Source organism: Sarcophilus harrisii, chromosome 4, assembly GCF_902635505.1.
Source record: "Sarcophilus harrisii chromosome 4, mSarHar1.11, whole genome shotgun sequence".
Classification (NCBI taxonomy): Eukaryota; Metazoa; Chordata; class Mammalia; order Dasyuromorphia; family Dasyuridae; genus Sarcophilus; species Sarcophilus harrisii.
The window spans coordinates 443,862,288-443,884,200 of NC_045429.1; the positions used below are offsets into that span (position 1 = coordinate 443,862,288).

Here is a 21,913-nt window from a genome sequence, read left to right on the forward strand (position 1 = left end):
ACCAAAGTGAAGGATAGTCCTGGCTATTTATTTGAGAAAGAAAGGGAACAAAACAGAACCAGGGCTTCAAGTCAAACATTTGGGGAGAATCTAATGGACCAGTTGCCGTTACTTGGTCAAAAGCCTCTTTAGCCTTCTTTCTCTCCTCCTGCCTGCCTTGTGTTATATAACCTGTAAAATATGCATGATAATTGAAGCCTTATATTAATAATTCATTTCCATATGTTGGCTGCTTCCAGGCAATTATTGAAACATGTCAGCTTGCCATTTTTTTTTTCCTCCTTTCAAGGTTCTACCTTCCCTTTCCCTTTTTTATTTCATTCTGTCTCTCTCTCTTCAATGAAGCAGCAAACTTTGCATCCTAATTGATATGGAACTAAATCCACTTAAACAGTGATTGGGAACCAAGTGCCCTCATTTAAAACAACTTTTAAGTCGAAAATGGTGTTTTAGAAGCTCCAGTGTATTGCATCTAATTCCCCTCATAATGCCCTAATCCCCCAAAGCGGGAGGAAAATTGAAGCACTGTGTCGAGTTAGCCCATATAGAGTTTATAATATGAAATAACTTTCCCACTGTACACGGTAAGAAGCAAGACAATTAAATGCATGTCACCCTAAAACAGGAGCATTTCTTTCTAAATGACTCCATTTAAGGGAGGCCTTATTTATTTTTAAAAAGATATTTTGGAGAAGTTTTTCACCAACACTGTTCTGTTACTGCTCCCCCCAGAATATAGCTAATTATCCTGCCTTATTCCAGGTCCCCTTCTTCCCCCCTCCTCAACCCCCTGCTGCCAAATTTCTACCAATGAAGTCCTTTCTCTGTGGACACATAAAGGAGGTGAGACAAACAAATCAGCAAGAAGCATCATTTTTGCTTTGATTAGCTTCGAGGACAGAAATCCAGAATAGCATAAGAAATGAAAAGGGGGGGTTGTCCCCAAAGTCCATGGTGTGGGGAGCTCTCTCCCTGCTTCTAAATCCCACATTAAGTGTTATTGTTGCAATTATAGATCTGGGGCTAGAAGGGCTAGAATCCAAACTTCTCACTTTACAGATGAGGAAACTGAGACCAAGGAAAATGAAGTGACAACAAATCACATAATGCCATGGCTTGGGCCATAAATACAGAACTGGAAGGAGATCAATGAACTGAACTCTCTCTTTTTACAAGTTGTGACTTATCCAAGATCATAGTCAGTAAATACTGGAGGTGAGATTTAAATCTAGGTCTTCTTGATGACACCGAATGTCCTATCCACTCCATCCTACTGCCCCTCAATGACATTACACTAGCATCTCTCCCAAACTACATTATTTGTATTTATTTTCTTTATATTATATTCACACATACAAATGTATGTCCATGTTGGGCTCCCACATGGGAGTGAATGGGGATTTTAAAATTTCCTTCTCTCCCTATTACAGGGCCTGAAATATAATTATTCTTACCCTAATAACAGACCCTTCATAAATGCTTATTGGTAAGCATTTTTTTTTCCCTCTGTGGATTCTCATAGATCCAGATCTGTTTTGATGAACCAGAAATCTAGAGCTGCAAAGGACTATACGGCATCCTCCATGCCAAATTATTGCTCATTTTATAGAGAAGATAATTCATCTTTAAAGGGCTTAATTGACTTGCCCAAGGCCACATACACAGGAAAAGTTCCATTCTAAGGGTACCAGGGAAGGTTCCCCCCAAAAAAGTTAACAAGGCAGGTTGGACAAAGGCCCCAGAGGAAATTAACTTTGGGGCCCTCCCTTATCAAAGTATGCTTTGTTCTTGCCATCATAGAGCACTGAAGGTCAAGCACAGATAGGGATCCAGACAGATAAAATTAAAGAGGTTTTCTAAAGGCAGCTGGAGTCAGGAGTTCTAATTCAGTCTCAGACACTTACTAAACATACAACTCCTCCCTTGGGTGGGTCACTTAACTTGACCCAGTTTCCTCATCTGCAAAATGGCGATAATAATAGAACTTAACCAGCTATATGACTGCTCCTTGGATAAGTCACTTAACCTGTTTGTCTCAGTTTCCTTCTCTGTATATTGGAGATGATAATAGAACCTACAGAGCTGCTGTGAGTGAGAATAAAGATATTTATAAAGTGTCTAGTAAAACTAGTGTTACAAAAATACTAGATATTATTAATTTTCATTCTTGAGAGACACATCTAAGGTTATGTCTAAATGTCTATTTTACTACTTTTTTTTTTTTTGGGGGGGGGGGTTAAGTTCATCTCTACCTCACACATGTCATTATTGTCAGCCTGAATAAACACCCCTGAATTAATCTGCTTGGCTCCCCCACTAACTGCAGCACCTATGAAGACTGCAAGAGATACTAAGAGCAAAAATAAAAATATTTGAAAACAGCAAATCAAAATAGCTCCAAATAGACTTTTTTTTTTTAGTATGGAGATGGGAGGGAGAGGCGGGGGGAGAGGAAAATCCCATTTCAAAGCAAAAGAAAGGCTGAAGATCGCATACTTTTCAGTTAAAATGATGCAGTATCCATCCCCTAATCAAAACATCATGATCTGATGCTCATGTTCCACATCCCCAGCTCAGCCTCTGCCATTGGAGGTCACCAATTTTCTTACTCAGGCAGCTGTCAAGTCTCATCTGGGCCCATGGGCCTTAACCCAGAACAAATTCCACTTTCTCTCCAGTGTCATTCACTTACAAAAGAGCCTTTGTTTTAGCCAACAATAACATTCTTTGTATTTCCCTTTTCTAAACAATGCTCTGACATCCAATTACATGGGGAACCACTTCCTATGGCTGTTGTATGCAAGAGCCTTTTGCAATCAGCCAAAAAGAGATGAGAAATGACTTTTGGAAAAGAATTAAACCTTGGATACACGGGGGACTTTGTCTTTGGCAGAAAGAGTTCACATCTAACACCTGAAGGGCCTGTGAAAACACAATTCCAGGTTTTCTGTAAATTAAATTTGATTTCTGATCCTGCTGAAATCATGATTAATCAAAGGTTTACCCCACTTTTCACTGGGTGGACGAGCTGGCCGCTTTTCTGCTGGCCTTCTGACTCAATCCGGCCTTGCCTGAAAGCGGCAGGGCCCCGCCAAGATCTTTTGATTCAGAGCTGATACTGCATCCTTCCCCCCACCCCCCCACCCCAAACAAAGCCCCAGAAAACAAACAAGCAAGCAAGCAAAACAAGCAAGCAAGTCAGACAGCAGGTACAAAAAGAGTCCAGGAGCGGCTGTGAACGCCTTCCTAGAGGGGGCTGGTCAGACAGCGGGAGCTTCTGACAGCCAAGGGATGGACGATTTCGGTCCTAACAATGGAAACAAGCATGGACATTGAACACGGACACGGTAAGGTGAACTCACACTGTGACGGTAGAAGGGGTCAACTTTTGTAGGATATTTGTCAAACTGTAAAGGGATCAAAGCAAAAACTAGTTATTTTGTGTTTCTATACTGGCGGTCTTAGCTTCTTCACCTGGCTGGTCCTTGGATGCCTACCTTCCCTAGCGATCATCAAATGGCAAACAATTCAGGTGTCCCACCTGACATGAAACCTCTCTGATTTAAACTGGGAACTCCTTGACAGAAGGGACTGCTATTTTTTTCCCTTTCTTTATATCCCCTGAAATTAAGAGAGTGACTGGCACACAGTAGGTATTTAACATGAGGCATGTGGATAAATGTTTAACAACTGGCTCTCCACAAAAAAAGACTCTGCCCATGACATCTTTTAAGTTTAATTTGCATTAACATTTCCTCCATTGCTTTCTTGAGCCTAGACAATCCACAAAACAATAAATCAAACTCTGATTTGCAGTTTGATTTCCAAGGTGAAAGCATTTATGCTAAACATTTAACAATAGACTTGGATGAGTGATTAGAGCTGTCTTTAGTATACCCCTGGCACTTAATAAATGCTTATTGACCTGATTCCAGTTAGTGTCATGTGACCATTTAATAACTGAGAGGGGCCAGATAGGCAGTAGGTATGAGTTTGAGCCAATTCAATGATCTCCTGCTCACTCTACCTGGCCATTTAAGGAGTTAGAACAGACCAGATCTCTACAGCAGAGAGAATGAAGGCAGTTTTTGGTTAATCCTCTGGCCCTTCCTGTATTCTCCTCTGTAGAAGAGCTAAGGATTCCATTGCTCCTGGTCCAAGTAAAGCTCAAATCCAGCAGTTCTGGAAAGGCCTTGTAGCTCTCCTGGGCAACCACGACAGATTCTATCATTTCCTCTAAATATATTATCCTCCTGGAACTGCCACTAAGTCACCTCCTGGTGATGTGGAGGATTGCCAAAAATGGCTTCCCAGTAAAAGGAGCCCATGAAAGGACACCTGATGCGAATTTCCTTTTCCCTAGAGAAGTAAGGACATGTTCGTTAACTTAAATAAGCTTGATTAAACTGACAATATTTTCTCATCATGTTGCAGGCTGGGAATTTTCTCCTTCCCATTTCTAAAACCTGCTAAGGAACACCTGTGAAATTTGATCTTTTCTTTTTTTCTTTTTTTAAACTTGTCTAATTCAATTTTGCTAACGAAAAAGAAAAAGACTTGGATAAACAACAAAAAAATAAATTTGCTCGAAATCCCTTTGCTGCTGAATTTGGGATATCCCCACCACACTCAATGTCAATGAAAGCTTTCAAGGTAGTAACAAAAAAAGGAAAGCTTATACATTCATTCCAACATATGCACATTTAAGTAGATTTCCAAGGGCTGGAATAAAAGATTTTTTCAATGTATTGCTCTGGGACTTTTCATCCTATTCCCTAATGTTAACATGAACAAGTCAGGCTTGGTCACTTGGAGAGGAGATGTCTTGCTTTAGTGTGAGCTCCAGCCTTATGACTGAAGGCTCTCTTCCTCACGGAAAAGCATCCTAGCTTTGTCTGGACCACTTTCTGGTTGGGTGAATCCTGAATTGGATCCCCCCAGTCCGATCCACTTCCTGTTCTCTGAGGAAGAATGAGGAAAATGGCTGTGTCTTGACTGGAATGGACCCTTAGCTACTCTTGGGCACAGGGTAAATATAAACCAAAAGGGAGGCTCTTCTTAGGTGGGAATACTGCTCTTGGGCACAGGGTAAATATAAACCAAAAAGGAGGCCCTTCTTAGGTGGGAACGCTGCTCTTGGGTATAGGGTAAATATAAATCAAAAGGGAGGCTCTTCTTAGGTGGGAATACTGCTCTTGGGTATAGGGTAAATATAAACCAAAAAGGAGGCCCTTCTTAGGTGGGAACACTGCTCTTGGGCACAGGGTAAATATAAACCAAAAGGGAGGCTCTTCTTAGGTGGGAACGCTACTCTTGGGCAGGGTAAATATAAACCGAAAGGGAGGCTCTTCTTAGGTGGGAACAGTCTTCTTAGGACTCCCAAATAAAGAGGAATTCTCTTTTAAAGAGAATGAGTAAAGAGGAGAGCCTTTGATCAGAACAAGTGGGGTTGGAATCATCCCTTTTAACCAAGGTGAGCTCAATCCAGCCTCCGCCTCTTCTGAGGAGGAAAGGACCGTTTTCTCTGGAAAAGGAAGAGGATGGCTGCCTCCCAGTGGAGGCAGGTGAGTTCCCCCAGCTCCCCTCCTGCCCGCCAACACCCCCCCACCCCGGCGCCGCGCCAAAGCTGAGAGTAGAAGAGAGAAGAGAATTGTGCTCTACTTATCCTCACATTTCTGCCTGGGGTACGCACCATGGGCGGTGCTGGCGTCGGCATGATGGCCGTGGGCGGGATGGCGTGGGGGAAGGGCGTGAAGGTGTGCTGGTGCGTGTGTTGGTGCGTGTGTTGGTGCTGGTGCTGATGTTGGTGGAACTCGGTCCGCAGGTAGGGCGGGGGGCCGAGGGAGGCCCCGCGGTCAGCACTCTGCGAGGCCAGAAAACGCGTGTTCAACTCCTGACGCAGGAGGTCTTGCTCTGGAAAGAGAAGGAGGGACCCCTTGAACCTTCTGTAGCCACCTGTCGGCCGCCGCAGGGACGTCACGTTGGCTGGCGGGCACCGGGACGACCGACGGAGCCGATCCCACCAACTCTGTCTTAGGGACCAAATGTCAATTTAACCTCTGACTCAAGTGCCTTGGGCTGTAAAATAGGGCTAGCTCTCCTCAGAGTAGTTGAGATAACATCTGCACAGTCTGGTACAAAGCAGTCACTTATTTTAGTCCTTTTCCTCCCTTTATATTGTGTTTTAATATAAACAAATAATAATAATTTAATATATTATTTATAACATAAATGTTATCGTTCTTGTGTTATACCTGTTATTATTGTTATGTACATATCTATAACTATATATTGTTATATTTATATGATTACTGGTTGGTTGTCGTCCTTTGCTCTGGAAGAGACCAAAATGACCCAGCAATATTAAGAGTCAAGTTAGTGTGTCCAACTGTGGCTGATCAGACCACTAGGAGCTCAGAATGCTCTGCCCTGGGTCACACAAACGGTCCTGGAAGGGGATTTGAGACTCCAAATATTAGACAAGAAAAAACAATCCTGCTGCAAATCCAGACACACCTTACAGAGGCGGAAAAACACCTCTTGTGTGTATGTCTGCATCCTTAGCTCTTAATTATGTTCTGCCCTTCTACCACTGATGACCAATAAGCAGACCCAGAAATCCTGGGTCAAAAATGTGATTTCAATGAGCTTGCTTTCCCACCGCATCCTGAGGGACTTGGGCTGAAGAAGCCACCACTGTGGCCATCCACGCGGCCTCAGGGCCCCAATCTGGGGGCCTTGGGCCTTCCACGTGGCCTTAGGGTAGCAACGGCAGGTTCCTACCTGAGTAAGTGCTTCCTCCCGGGTGTCCCGGAACCTGCAGAGTCCCTGACGTCAATGGAGGAGGAGGAGGCAAAGCCGTGGGCGGGGCAAACATATTGGGGTGATGAGAGTGAGCAGGGGGCTGGAGGGTGGGCGTGAAGCTGTGGAGGGGGCTGTGGCTGGGGAGAGAGAGGGGGAAGGGGGAGGCCGAGGGATGGTGGGACAGATGAGACTGGGGGGGCTGATTCTTCGCAGGTGTACTACTTCTGCTACTGCTGTTGGAGAGAAAAGAAGATAAATATTAAAAAAGAAAAGGATGAGCAATTTGTTATTTTTTAAACCATCATTGCGATTCCCCAAAGGATACCTTACCAACAGTTTGAACCTCCTGCTCCTACCCTGCTAAGGAATCCCTTCTCATCTGCCCTTCTTTCCATTCTGTCTCCAATATCTGTTTGTCTCTGTGTCTCTCCATCTCTCACAATCTCATTGGAGGAGGCTGGCACTTTCTTTACAACTTTGATCTCAGGAGTTCCCTGGGGCCTAAGTTAAGCGACTGGTCTAGAGCCTGTAAGCAGGACCTCAATTCCAGTCTTCACGACTGAAGCCGACTCTCCCTGTGCCACGCTGAGCCAATTATATTTTATCACTCAAACCTAGCCTCCTCTAAATGGCAACATCATGACTTGAAGTGATGGATGTATCCCCGTGGCCCCCCGGCTGATTCCAAACGGTTCACGATCATTGGGTATCACTGTCCCTTGGTTTCTAGGACCCAAAACTTTCCCTAACCCCAAATTTTGCCCTGTGAAATCCATACACTAGAGCTGTATGAAGACAAATTTCCACCTTGTCAAAGGGAAGGGAAATCCAAGTGATTGACTAGAGAATAGACAAACTTGATGGGGATGTGAAAAAAATACAGAGACTGGGAATTCACAAACTCAGAGCTTTCAATGGACTAAGAGGCCACAAATTCCAAATTCCTCATTACCAGGGGAGGAAACTTGGGAGACTTGTTCAGGGTTACACAGAAAGTCAGGATTTGAACCAGGTTCTCTTTCCACTACTACGTGGGGGCCTATTCTACCAAGGAGCCAAAATGGAGGGGAAAACACTGAAAAAACAGGAAATATCACAGACACACACACACACTCTCTCTCTCTCTCTCTCTCTCTCTCTCTCTCTCTCTCTCTCTCTCTCTCTCTCTCATTCACACCTAGTGTGATAATTGTGACCTCTTGAATAATCAGGAGTATGCTGGGTTCCTTCCTATGAAAACCCTCAGACTCGACTCATGCTGACTTTCTACTCCCCTTCCCTTTGTGATTTTATTTTTTAAAATACAAGCCTTTCTCTTATAATTCAACAAATGCAGGATTGAGCAGAACGGGGCTTTTGATGCTGCTTCTCTTTCCTGGCTCACTCTTGTTAGTGCCCACCCCAAAAAAGTAATCATCATTAAAAAATAAATAAATAAATAGCAAAACCTCAGATCTTTAAAGCTAACTCTCAGAGATCAAAGCTTTCTGTGCCTGTGAAGTCAGCAAGTCTTTCTGAAACGGGATATCAGGGAACAGTAGAAAGGACACCGGCTCTGGAATCAAAAGACCTGGAGACAAATTTCACCTCTGATGATTACCTGTGTGATCTTGAGAAAGTCATATAACCAATGTGGACCTTAGCTTTCTCTTAAAGGAAAGAAGAAAGAGTGAGATAGAGAGAGAGAAGAGGAGGGAAGGGGGGATGGGAAGAGAGGAGAAAAGAGATTAGGGAAAGGGGGAAAAAATGAAAGGAAGGAAGGAAAGAAGGGAGGGAAGGAAAGAAGGGAAGGAAAGAAGGGAGGGAGGGAAGGAAGGAAGGAAGGAAGGAAGGAAGGAAGGAAGGAAGGAAGGAAGGGAGGGAGGGAGGGAGGGAGGGAGGGAGAAAGGGAGAATTCTATTTAATAGCCTATGAAGCCCCTTCTGGATTAAGAACTATGTTCCTATAGGTCACCCCATCTCCTGCATCTCAGTTTCCTCACCTGTAAGATCAGTAAGTTGGGCCAAATGGTCTCTAAAGTGTTTTCTAGCTCGATTATACTCCCATTTTGCCCCTGCGGGGAAGCCCTCCCTTGCGATTCTTTCTTCAAAGGTCCCCTCTTGTCTAGCTTGGTGTTTAAACAGACTAGTTGTCTACTTAATAAGTGTGTTACCTAACAGCACTTGGATGTTCTCCTTCCCCAGACTCAGGCCGGGCCTTCCTTGGTTCTTACACCTGCCGCTGTACTCTTTCTCTCGTCCTCTCAAACTCTGTGCCCTTTCACTTCCTTCCTGCCCATCAAAGGATGCCTTGTCCTTCTTGGTCCTGGACACAACCTCTCTCCCCAGTCCTCTGGGCTCATACACAGCCCCTGCCCTTTCTGACTGACCCTCTGTGACTGGGGAGCTGCCCATGGGGATGCCCAGCCCTTCCCCCAAGCTGCAGCTCCCACGGCCTTGGGGTTCCCCAGGCCCCCCGGCCCGGTGCGGGAACCCCAGCTCACCTCAGGCTGTTGAGGCTCAGGCTGCTGCTGTTATAAGCCGACAAGGGCTGGGAGAGGTTCTGAGACGAGGGGTGCGGCTGCACTGAGGGGAGGCTTTGGTGGACGGTCTGGGGGGGTGACGGAGGCCTGGCCGGCCGCTGCCCCTGAGGCTGGGGGGGAGGCTGCAGCTGGGCCTCCGGAGGGGCCTGCGGCGGCGGAGGGGCCTGGGGCGGAGGCTGAGGAAGAGCTTCCGTGCGCTGGAGCAGGACAGGGCCTGGGCCCGGGGATGGCGCCCGCAGCTGCGGCTCCGGCTGCGCTGCCTGAGGACAGGGGTCTTTAGGTGCCACGGGCTCAAAGATGGGCTCCTTGCAGCTCTCTTGGCTCTTCTCCTGGCTGCGCTCTAATCCCGAGATCTTCGGGACAACGGGCCCCGCATCCTGGGGGTCATGCTCGGTCACCGCGCCGGCGGCTAACTCCGGATCTGCAGGGAGGAGGCGAAAGAGAAGAAACCGTAAGTATGGAGGAGAGGGAGCGGGAGAGTCCCCCTGTCCCCGTCAGCTCATCCCAGCCGGACCGGCGCTGGCCTGGAGGGGGAGGCCAGAAAGCGTTTCGGAGCGGAGAGCGAGCCGGCCGTCCGGCCAGGCCGAAGACGAAGGCTCCTTCGCTCTGGACAAACCCTGCGAAACCAGACCAATAACCAGAGACCTGATTTTCCCCTTTAAAACAAATATACAATCCCTGCGTACATAAAAGGGAAGCGCTAACAAAGCCAAATGCGGCAAATGCAACTTAACAACACACAGATGTTCGCCTTGGCCGGGCGCATTTTTTGCCGGTGAGACACAACTGACATTTGGGGAAATAAATTTTGCCGAGCCATCGCTGCTCCAGCAAGAAAGCCAGGCGTCCCGGCCCAAGAAATGGATCCCAGCCGGGTTGGGGATCAAAGCGGGGATGACGCTCCAAAGTGGAATTTAAATCGAACGCACTTCAAGGGGGACGCTGACCGCCATGCTGGCAGCCAAAGAGCCCCCCAGTCTGGGCTTTGTCTCGGGCCTCTTGGCAAGCCCCAAAAAATGGCGCACAGCAGGGAAAGGGGAGGGCTTTTTTTTTTTTTTTTTTTTTAAATATAAGACCTCTTCAAAGACTGTCACTCCCCAGAATCCTCAACAGAACGAATGCTTTTGCAACTTGTCAAGTTGGAGATTTCTGGGCAATCTGGGAAGACTCAAGTCCAACCACCAGAATATTAGGGACAGAGTAAGACAAAAGGTACAGACAATCATATGGCCATGGGGGTGGGGAGAGAGACACACACATAGGAGAGGAGGAGTGGGGAAAGAGGGAGGGAAGGAAAGACAGAGAGACAAAGGGAGGAAGAAGGAAGGGAGAAAGGAAGAGAGAAAGGAAGGGAGAGAGAGGGAGGGAAGGAAGAAGGAAGGGGAGGGCGGGAAGGAAGAAGGGAGGGAGGAAAGGAAAGAGGGAGGGAAGGAGGGAAAAAAGGAGAAAAGGAAGGGAGGGAGGGGGGAAGGAAGGAAGGAAGGATGGACACAGGAACAAGAGCCTTTCCACCTTACAATGAGAAGGCAGACAGACATTATCTTCAGGGCAGGAGACTTGGCTTGGGAAATGGACTTCTTGCCTCTTCCCCTCCATGTCCCTATAGGCATTCTTATGAATAGTCTAGCAGTCTGACATATAAACATTGAGAAAAAAGAACAAAACCTGTGTGTCCTCAGCCACCCTGGCAGTCTCATCCAAACCAAGCTGGGGCCAGCACAAACATTCAGTGGGCTGCAGGAAAGCTGTTTGGGCTCCAAGCTAGAGCCAGGGCTCACTGGGGCCCCAGTTCCCTCCAGCCCAGCTTGACGTCTTCTCCATCTGGCCTTCCCTCCACTGCCTGTCTTCCTGCACTTGCAGTCCCCTGTGCTCACTACAAACACACCGTGGAGGTCTCTGGCCAGCAGACTCCCACAGGAGGAAGGGAGGCCAGGAGGTGGACAAAAGGGCCCCACATCTCCAGACTCCGTTCTCCTTGTCTGAAAATTGAGGATCTGGAGTTGATGGAATTCCAAGGCCCTTTAGACATGTTCTTATCCTTGTAAAGTGAGAATGGGAATCAGAGGGATGAAGGGAAAGGGCGACAGGAACAAAAAGAGGAGGAAATGGGGAGTGATAGAAGGGAAAAAAGAGAGGAGTGAGATAGAGGGAGACAGAGAGAAGAGATGGGAAGAAAAAGGGGAGTACAAGGAACAGGGAGACAGAGAGAAGAGATGGGAAGAAAAAGGGGAGTACAAGGAACAAAGAAAGGGAAGATGGGAAATAGAAGAAGGTCTGCAGAGTTTTTTTTTAGTCCCTTGTCTCTCCTGATCCAAATGCAATACCCCCAAGTCTCCTTAATCTGGACACCTCTAGCAATGATGAATTTAAAGAAGAAAAAGGGAAGGGAAAGGGGAGGGAAGAGGAAAGGGGAAGGGGAAGGGGAAAGGAAGGAGAAAGGGGAAGGAGGAGAAGGGGAATGGAAAGGGGAAACGGAAGGGGAATGGGAAGGGGAGGGAAGTGGAAATGAGTATGCACATATCTGGTGAGGAGTAAGACACCTAGAATTGGGGATAGGTGCAGAGGAGATGGGGCCTGGAGTCAGGAAGACTTCAAATATGGCCTCAGATCCAGCTGTGTGACCCTGGGCAAGTCACTCAATCCTATTTGTCTCAGTTTCTTCATCTGTCAAATGAAAACCCCAAATAGTGTTAGGAGGAGTTGGACACAACTGAACAACAAGGTGTCTCCCTTTCCCCACGTTCCACTGCCAAGGAAGCTGACCTGCCCAATGTCACACAGGTATTAAGAAGAACCAAGACTTGAATTTGGATCCTCTTCAAACCCATTAGCTTTCACCGTATCATATTGCCAGCCTCACAGAATCTATTAACATGAAAAGGTCAAAGGCTGGCCCAAAGCTGCCCCAAACAGCAGCAGCATGAGGTCAAGCACCTTGAGGAGCCTCCCAGCCCCTCCTGTCCCTTCTTCCCCCCTTCCCCACCTGTCTGGGCCAGCATTCACACTTAACCTGGCTGAAAAGAGCAGAGAAGCAGAGTGGCCCTGCCCACCCTTCCTCAGTCTCCTGTTCATGATTGCATCCAGACAGAGGATTACAAAAAGAAGGTGATTCTATTAAGCAAAGATGCGCAATTTATCAAGCTCCCTGAAATCCGGATCAGGTCCTTGGATCCAGGATAGGGACTGGGGGGGTTAGAATGTTAGCCACAGAAAGTCTCTGTTCCATACAGGGGACAACTTTGGGTCCGCCACTCATGGAGAAGAGAAGGGGGAGCCCCCTCCCGCTGTGAAAACCTGTAGAGGAAGTCCCTAAGCAGACTTACCTGGGGCTACAGAGGAAAAAAGAGCCGCTCTCTGCCAAAGTCAGAAGCCATGGCTCTGATACACCCTGGCAAGTAAGAGACTTGCCCATCAGGCAAACAAACATCCTTGTCCCAACGGAGGGACACGGAGTCAAGTCAGACACTTTAACTGCGGACACACCGGGAAAGTGTGAAGAAAGTGCACGGCTTCTTAAGAGCCACAATGACCAGGTGGAAAAACCCGCTCCCATTCCTGTTACAAACCAAGTTCACCCTCCAGGACAAACCTCCCTGTCCCCTCTGCTACTTCTTTCCTGTTTCCCGAAATGCTCAGGATGTACAGGCTATATGGGAGAACCAGGCTGTGAGATAGACAGATAGAAGGAATGCTCAGTTCCCTATCTATAATTTGGATTATACAATTCCTTTAGTCTCTTTCTAGCTCAAAATGCTGTCATCTTTAGGCAAACTACCTAGTAATAATAATATAACATTATGATAATTGTATAATGATATATTGTATATTATTATATAATGATATTTAAAATAAGAATATAACCAAGTAATAAAAAATCAAATAACAATAATAGCAAATGCTACTCATAATAGCAATTTTAAAAGTTTGCAAAGGACTTAACATCTCGTTGGAACCTCCGATAACGTTAGCATTTTTCCACAAAGGAGAATAATGAAGATGGAAAAGTTTAGTATCCTGTCCACATCTAATGATAGTGAAAGGACATCCTAATTCCAATTCCAGTATTTTGTATCCTTTACTTGACACACTCTCTAATGATGACTATTCATTATAACCAACATTAAATAGTCCCTACTAACCCACCGCATCCTTACAACGGAGGGAGATATTATTATCACTTCCATTTTGCAGATGAGTATCAGCCCATGGCCACATGGCTGCGAACTGCCTGAGGCTGGATTTGAATTCGGGTTTTCCTGACTCCAGCTCTAGAAAGTGCAGCACAAACTTAGCGGACTCTCTAGGAAACACTAAGACGCAGAGGTCTGGGAATCCATTTGTCCAAAGAACAGCTCCCCTGAGATGGAGAAGACAAAGGTATCACAAGAGACCCAAGTCAGCTCTGGTTAGACCCGCAGGCTCAGGTACAGTGTTTGCTCAGTTTCCCAGCTGATCCAAGACCTTTTCAATAATGATCACCCTTCCTCAACCCCCAGCTGATAGATTTTGTGGGAAAATTATGTTAACGGGCATTCCAGGGTCTCTGACATGTTATAGGTAGTATCTATACCCATCATTCCCTGCCCTCAAGAAGCTTACGCTGCATTGGGGTTGGGGCAGGCACGTCAGGGAAATAACTGGCCCATCTTTTCAATTGGAGAGTGAGGAGACGTTCGAGTCCCTCGGTACTGCTGATTTTAAAATCACTCCCTTCACAAAACAACTTCCAGGGTGCGGGTGACTTATGTCCATCATAAGCGTACAATCCATTAAAATGCTCAGCACATAAATGCTTCCTAAGAGCAACAGGGGGAAACCAGGTGAGAAAATTAAAATGCACACGGGTCGCATTGAAGGCTGTAAGTATTTTCTATATGGATTTTATAGGAATACCGATACCATTCTGGAGCATACTATAATTTCTGAACGATGCTACTTCTTTCCCATTTTCTTTGATAAAAGGCTTAGGATTCTTACATTATTGTATAAAAAAGAAATTTTAAAGCATACAAGCTGGCAGGTTTATTATTACTATTATTATCACCATTACTTTATACTTTGGAAATGTTTAGAAAAGCCACTGCCAAGAAAGTAGTATTATCTGCTAAAGAATATAAACTCCTTGAGGTCAGGGACCCACAGCATCTCACTATTATATCTTTCTTTAGTCCCACTCCTTCCAACTAGAACTCCTCACCCACACAACAGTTAATCCACTCAGCAGTAGTACTGTGTCCCTCTTCTCTGGCCCAGGAATATCTCTCTCTTGGTGGCTCTCTGACGGGCCCCATATGATGGTTCATATTCCAGCCTGCCATGAACACAGCCCCCATACCTAGGAAAGGCATTTTGCCAAGTCCCCGGCTGCTCCACACATCCTACTGTCCACCCCCCTCCAGCTTCTGCTACGGGAACAATAATCAAATCCATTCTGTCGGGGCTAATCGAGAGGGCTTTATCACTTAACATCCTGTGGCTGTAGTCACCAATAGAAACGGGGGCCACCGATCCATACAGGAGGATCCCTGTGGGCAGTGTATTGACTTCAGTTTTAAAATGTAATATCATCTGGGGTTTATTGTATTCTTATTTATTTTATTAAATATTTCCCAAACCCATTTTAATCCGACTCAGCCTCCACTTGGGCACTGCTGCAGACTGCCAGGCTGTTGTTGATAACTCTGGTCTGAACGAAAACTTCCCTGAGTAATATCACCCTGCTCAAATGTAAACGGGGACTGTTTCTCTGGTACTCTCTTCTCCAGCACCAAGCTCAGTGCCCTAGTACGTGGTAAACCTTTACTGCAGGAATGTGTAACGGCTGTAAACAACGGGTTTAGGGCAGATTGACTCATTCAAGTGCCCGGTTCTTCTCCCTCAGAAAGGGCACGAGCCGCGGACCCCTCTCTGGTCTTAGTCATTTCTTCTCGGCATTCGTGCTCCATGGAGCACTTCCATACACCTGCCTTCTTTCCGTCCCACAGGTGCTGAGGGGGGCTTCCAAACCAACATCATTTTCGGTCCTCTGTCAGCAGAGGAGGGCCCAGTGATCAAACAAAGCTCACCTGCCACCACGGGCAGGTAGTGCGGTAAGCGGCCGCAAAGGCTGTTTTATCAGTCTTACTGACAATACGTGCTTCGGGAAGCCCGACATGGCTGCTGTCGAATCTTGGCTCTGACTAATACTATCAAAGGTACCAAGGACAGACTTCACAGCTCCCAAGAGACCCAAGGCTCCATCCCTGCCTTCAGCCGTCTTCCTCACCAGCATTCTAGATCAATGGAGATGATTGTATGGTTGCTGGTGTTCTGCACTGGTGGCTTGAAACTACAATTATAGTGGCTCTAAATTGGGACCTGGGACAGTGGGTCAAAGTATGATGTAGGTCCCAAGTTCAGTCCTTGCTCTTTGACAGAGAGTGACCATTAAGTCAATCAAATAATCTACAATCAATCAATCAGCACTTATTAGGCACCAACTGTGTTAGGTGCAGAGAACACAAGATAAAAACGAACCCCAAAGCACTAACATTTCTCCTTATTCTAGTTTGTTGTTTGTCCTTTGTTCTCAAAGAGCACCATGACATCAGGGAGGTGATGTCACAACATGCAAGTGAATTGGATTTTATTCCAGCCTAGCTCAGTCGGAAATTCTTCGCTTTTTCTGGATCATGAACCCTTGATGGCTGTTTGATAATGTTTTAAAATAAAAGGAAATACTAAATTTCAGTTAGAGACTAGTGAGTACAAAAGATTTCACTTTCCCTCATCCAAGTTCAAAAACCCCTGAAATCTATCTGTGGACCCTCAGTTAAAAGCTGTCTATGGCATAGTTTTCCCCATCAATAAACAGACATTTCAGCCCATGAATACTTTGTTCCAACTGACCAAGATCTGTTTGCTTTGGGCCAACAGAATCCTGGTTCCAGAACCAAAGGATCCGGGTTCAAATACCATCCCTCTCTATAACAAGCTATATGACTTCAGTCAGATTTTTAAATTTTCTTATTCTCCCATCTTTAGAATTAGGGAATTGGCATAAATGCCCCTGAGATTCTTAGTATGGAAAATGAGAGGGAAAATGGGTTTGAAGAGGATCCAACTCCTCCTAACACTATTAGATAATCCCTTCTTGCTCTGGGAGCTGGGTGGTACCATTGAGCCCAGGAAGATACTTCCTAACTATGTGACGCTGGGCAAGTCTGCCTCAGTTTCTTTATCTGTCAAATGAGTTGGAGAAGGAAATGGTCAACCACTCTAATATTTTTGTCAAAAAAAAAAAAAAAATCCAAATGGGGTTACAAATAGTCAAACATGACTGAAAAACAAGTAAAGGGGAAAGTTCAGGCTTGTATTCTTAGAAGCTGTGAAAAATAAAAATTAAAATCAGCTCAAGATTTATTTTGGAAATTTGGACTTAATTTCCCAAAGGCAATTTTCCCCATCCCCTCATAAAAAGTCTCTACCTAACCCGTCTCTCTTAACGTCTTGGAAGAAGTCAATGTTTGGGGCACATCCTTGGGAGGCAGCATCGAAATTTACTTATGCTGGTAAGGAATTAGTCTGGACCTCTCTAGTTAGACATGGGTTTTGGTATGTTTATTGCTTGCAATATAATTAGGACTGAAGGCTGGAAATATTAATACATGGGTCTAACAAGTAATTTCCCTTGTAGGATCCCCTGGGCGGCTGATGTCTGTCTGTTAACCAACTCTCCATAATGGAAACATTCAATATACCCGACCTAGCTTCTCTCCTGAACACCTAACATGTGCAACATCACTGAGAGACCCAAGTGGGGACCGGATTCCCATTGGAAATCAATAGGTCCCAAACAACTGCAAGTCAATCCAAATGAAATCCAAATAATTAATATGGGATCACGGTACTAATATTTAGTTGGCAGCTAGCTGCTATTAAGATTAGGGGTAAAGGCAGACCCAGAAAGAACTGAGCAGGAAGCCCAATTAATGTATTTATTAGTTCCAAGATCCTGGGCAGTTAGCTCTCTCAAATTCAGTCTTCTCATCAATAGAAAGGGGGTAAGATAGTACCTCTATTTCATGGGGTTATTGATTGGATCACTGAAGCCAACGCTGTAAAAACACTTTGCAAATCTTAACGATAAATGTTAACTGTAAATGTTAACTATCATCATTACTGTAGTTATGATTAGGAGAACTCGAGGTGAGTATTAAAAAAAAGATAGGACTTGGGGTAAACAATGCAGTATGTCATAGTCTTGGTTTTAGAATCAGAGCATTCAAAACTTAGGTCTAGCTCTTATTTTTTGCATGATCTATTCAATTATCCCCAGGTCTCATATTCTCATTTGTACAACAAGGGAAGCAGACAAAATCAGAAATGCTAAAACATGCCATGGAACAAGTGAGTCAGAACACTCCTGAGGGCTAGTGGATCCAAATTTTTAAAAGGGTATTGGGAAATAGTAAACAAAGTTGATGAAAATACAATAAAATATAGGTTCTATATTATATATAATTATAATAAAGTTAAGTAGCATGGTCCTCTGGGATCCTTATGTATGGATTATTGGCTAAGTAATGCAGCAGATAGAACACTATTCCTGCAAGACCCAAGTTCAAAGAGGATCTCAGAAACTTAATGGCTGAGTGACCCCGGGCAAGTTACTTCATTCTGTTTAAATCTGTTTCTTCATCTTAAAAAAATAAAGAGAATAATGGCTCCTATCTCTCAGGGTTGTTATAAGGATGAAATGAAATAATAACAGTCAAGAATCTGGGTTTAGGTACACAGTAGGTGCTATATAAGAGCAGCTAGGTGGATCAGTGGAGAGCATGCTGGGCCTGGATTCAGGGGAGACTTGAGTTCAAGTCTAGCCTTATATACTTCCTAGTTATATGTATTCAAATGCTGACTGTCTGTCTATGAGCTTAAGCAAGAAGACATATTCCCTTTCTGTGGCTCAAACTAGATAATTATTACGGTTCCTTTCAGAGCTGAATTCTTGGATCTTGTAGCTACCACATGAAAAACACAATTCTTTGTGTCTCTGATCCTAAGTGAGGAGGCCTGTCTTCAGTAAGGGCCCAAGAAATATCCCCTGAATCAAAGGGCCTTGTTTCGGTCCTCATTGGAAGGCCCTTGTGGGTCAGGGCTGGGAAGGATTTCTCTGGGCTCATGGACTCCACAAGCACATCAGGACCAGATTTTCTCAAGAAGCCAGGCCCGGCCACAGCTAATGGCCAATGTATTTCCACTTCCTCCTCCCAGCAGCCTGACAGATAATTTGTCTTAGAGTGTGCTTCCTCCCAAACAGCCCCGACACCTTTTATTGTTTACTCCCTCTCAATCTTCCAAAGGAGGGAGCCAGCTGGGGCGGTAGGGAAAGTGAGAAATCAGAAATGACGGGTGCACTGAATGGATTTAATCCCAAATTTTCAATGTCACCTTCTAGTCAAGTATATGAATAGAGCAATAATAGAACAAGTGTTAGAACACAAATGTGTGTGGGTGTTTTATCCAGGCACCGGTGTGCGGATGGATAAGGGTCAGGCTTGAAGAAGCAGGCAAGGCACTTTTATATCTCAGTTTCCCTCCCTGTAAAAGGAATTTGTGTTCAGGCAACTTCCCTGCTGAGTCTGTGCTCTCTAAGGACAAACTGGAAACATAATTGTGCTATAAAGTCTTAGGAAATTTTGAGGGGGGGGGGGGGGGGGGAGATGCATTGAGAGGTGACATGTCCAGGTTGTTCCGACTTCCAAGGCGGACCATTTACAGCCTACCTTCAGCTGCCTTTCAGGGACAGAGGGAAGATAATTATCACTCCAGGGGAAGAAATACTCAGCTTCTGGAAATGCTATGCAAACATTACAGAACAATAAACTAACCAAATCATCTACGGATTATTCTTTTTTAAACTAGTATCTCCATGGTCATTTGTAACACTAACTTGGTCCTTTTAAAGAGAAGCATGAAAACATGAAGCTAAGTCAAAAGAGTTATTATTCATCTTGCACTGGGATACGAAATTCTCCAGATTTATAAGCTCATTAAAAAACAAACACACTCCGGGCAAGTCTTTTCACCTAGGGCTTCTCACCTGCCCAATGAGAGAATTGGACCGGATGACCTTCGAAGTCCTTTTTGAGCTCTATCATCTCTATCATCTCTAGCCCCACAACCCTGGGGACGCCCTGATATCTATAATCAACTACACGGCAGCAGCGATCGGCCACTAATGAGCCAACGATCCTTAGCGATGGCGGTATCTGTCAAAGAACCCATCCCTTACGACTCAGTGCCCCCCATCAGAGAGGCAGGCAAATGAACCTGGAGAGCTTTAATGCTAATAAAAGAGACAGGAAGACACAACTTCAGCTCCTGGATTCACTTACCCTTGAAATTTTATAACTTTGGGTTCTGGAAAGAGTCCCTACAGAAAAAGAGAGGACGACACTCAGTTGCCTCTCCCTTTCATTTGGTGGCGCTCGGAATGGGGGGTGTATTAATGAGGTCATTTAAATCTCTTTTTCCCCCCACTTGGTAAAAGTCTGTGAAATCAGGGTTGGACTAGAAGGATTCTTGAGTCTCTCCCTAAATCTACAAATCTGGGAAGGATCACACTGGGAAGATCTTATTAAAGATCTGGTTCCTTTCCCTCTAGAATCCTAGCTCCCAATGCAGGCCTTGTACCTCTTCCTTTCCAATACACACACACCTAGCTCTCCCTGCTCCTCCTCCTCCTCCTCCTCCACCCCCACCCCCCTCCTCTTCTTTAAGCCATTAAACAGAGCCTAGTTTGTTCCATTAGCAGATTCAATTACTTGAATGAATGGAAGGATGACATTCAGCCTTGCAACTCTTCTCGGTCACTGAAACTGTACAAATAAATTGAGGAAAACCCACTGTTTGTTCAAGGCAAATTAATTTTCAAACACTGAGGGAGTGGGGGAGTGGGGGGATGATGGGTGCTTGGCAGGGCTCAGAGAGATTCCATTTCGTGCTTGTCATTTGGTGTAAACATTAATTACCATCTGGGAGGCTGTGCTGGGGGCTGGATTCTATTGCACAAACCTCAGAGGGGCTGCAGAGTTCCTAATCAGCAAACTCCTAAGCAGGGCAAATCGCTGCTTCTTTTTTTCCCAGCTTACCCATGGCACACTGGGCTGGAACCAGCAGAATCTTGGCTCTGAAAGCACCACGAGCCAGCCAATCCTGGGAACCCTGCAGTCTCGGTGTCCTGTCGGTTTGTCCCCTTCCCAACCTGCAGCATTTGCTCTGGTCCGGACGCTTCCAACAAATGACAGGGAAACCCGGCTCTCTCCCCTTCCCCCAGAGAGCCACAGACCTGTTCCTGAACAGGCCGCCTTTTAGGGGAGAGGGCCGAAGAGCGGACAGTACATGATGGGGGACTGATGGATTATATTCCGCCTCCCAGGAGCCTCTGTAGGGTCAGGCTCTCCCGGCACCTACATGAGCTCCCTGTATCCCGTAAATAGATGTTCCATCTCACCCCTGCCCAATTCTCCTATGAGAATATGGACTCTGGGAGGTCAGGGGGCATCCCGAGAGCTCAGCACATGTCTCCACCATTACAATGGAAGCTTTTTGAAGGCAAAGGCTGTTTTTTTAAACTTGTACCCCGGAGTTTGGCACATCATAAGGGCTTAATAAACGCTAGCTGAAAGAATGAGGGCTTGTTTCAAGGAAGGGGAGTCTTGCTCAGCTTGGCTCCGGGGGGCAGAACCAGACACAATGGAGAACACGCAAAGAAAGGCATTTGGGTTTGAGAAGGGGAACGATGTCCTGATGGAGCTGTCCAGCCATCCCAAAGAGGGATGTGGGGGAGAAGGTGGAGCCCTCAGTGGAGGCTTTCAATCAAAGGCTGAATCTTCCTACAATCACATGGGGAAAGGATCCATTTTAAGTTAAGCAGACAAGACAGGCTCCTCCGTGACATTCTGTGAGGGATCCCATTTAGTTCTCACAATATAGGACGCTTAGCTCTGATTTCTCCTCCCTGCCAGTCCCATTCTAATTTTCATTCCCCCAAAGGCACTGCTTTTGGAGGTTTTGGAGCCCTCACCGGCTGTGAGACCACTGGTCCTTGGCTCTGGCAGGGAAGAGGAGTGAGCAGTTTTTCAGTGTCATTCCTATCCTTTTTTTTGGCCTGGATCACTGGTCTGGTGACAAACCTCGCCAGCTTCCCGGTTTCTGGTTTTTCCAGCTTTCCCTCTTCCTGGCCCCCCATGGCACACCTCCCACTGGCCCCTGTTCAATAGTGTCCATCCCCTCCTGCTCTCGTTCTGTACCTTACATGAAGCAGTCTGACCTCCCGGACACCTAAGTGAACTATCATTCGCTGGACCCCCTTAACAAGGTGCCTCAAGGGAGACTACCGGAAGCAGGCTTCTGAGAGGGCAGAGTGGTACCTCATCATCTTCATCCTCATCCCCATCATCCCCGGAGGCCCAAGGAGCTCATCCTAGTACAGAGGACTAGGACACACCTGCTCTGGCCTGAAGGTCCGCCTAAGGGCCAGCTCATTGTCACAGGAAAAGGCACAACCCCAGCCCTCCCAGTGTTTGTTCAGGAAAAGCAGGA

General features: G+C 45.9%; 1 protein-coding gene across 1 annotated transcript in view; it reads right to left on the bottom strand.

Annotated features, from left to right (window-relative positions):
- AUTS2 (activator of transcription and developmental regulator AUTS2) overlaps positions 1 to 21,913 on the bottom strand; it is a 760,235-nt gene that overhangs the window by 31,807 nt on the left and 706,515 nt on the right. Inside the window, exons 6-9 of the mRNA XM_031968790.1 lie at positions 9,287 to 9,746; positions 6,784 to 7,037; positions 5,672 to 5,913; positions 3,363 to 3,407 (exon numbers count right to left, since the gene is read on the bottom strand). Of these exons, the coding sequence (XP_031824650.1) occupies positions 3,363 to 3,407; positions 5,672 to 5,913; positions 6,784 to 7,037; positions 9,287 to 9,746 (1,001 nt within the window). The remainder of the gene's footprint in view (positions 1 to 3,362; positions 3,408 to 5,671; positions 5,914 to 6,783; positions 7,038 to 9,286; positions 9,747 to 21,913) is intronic.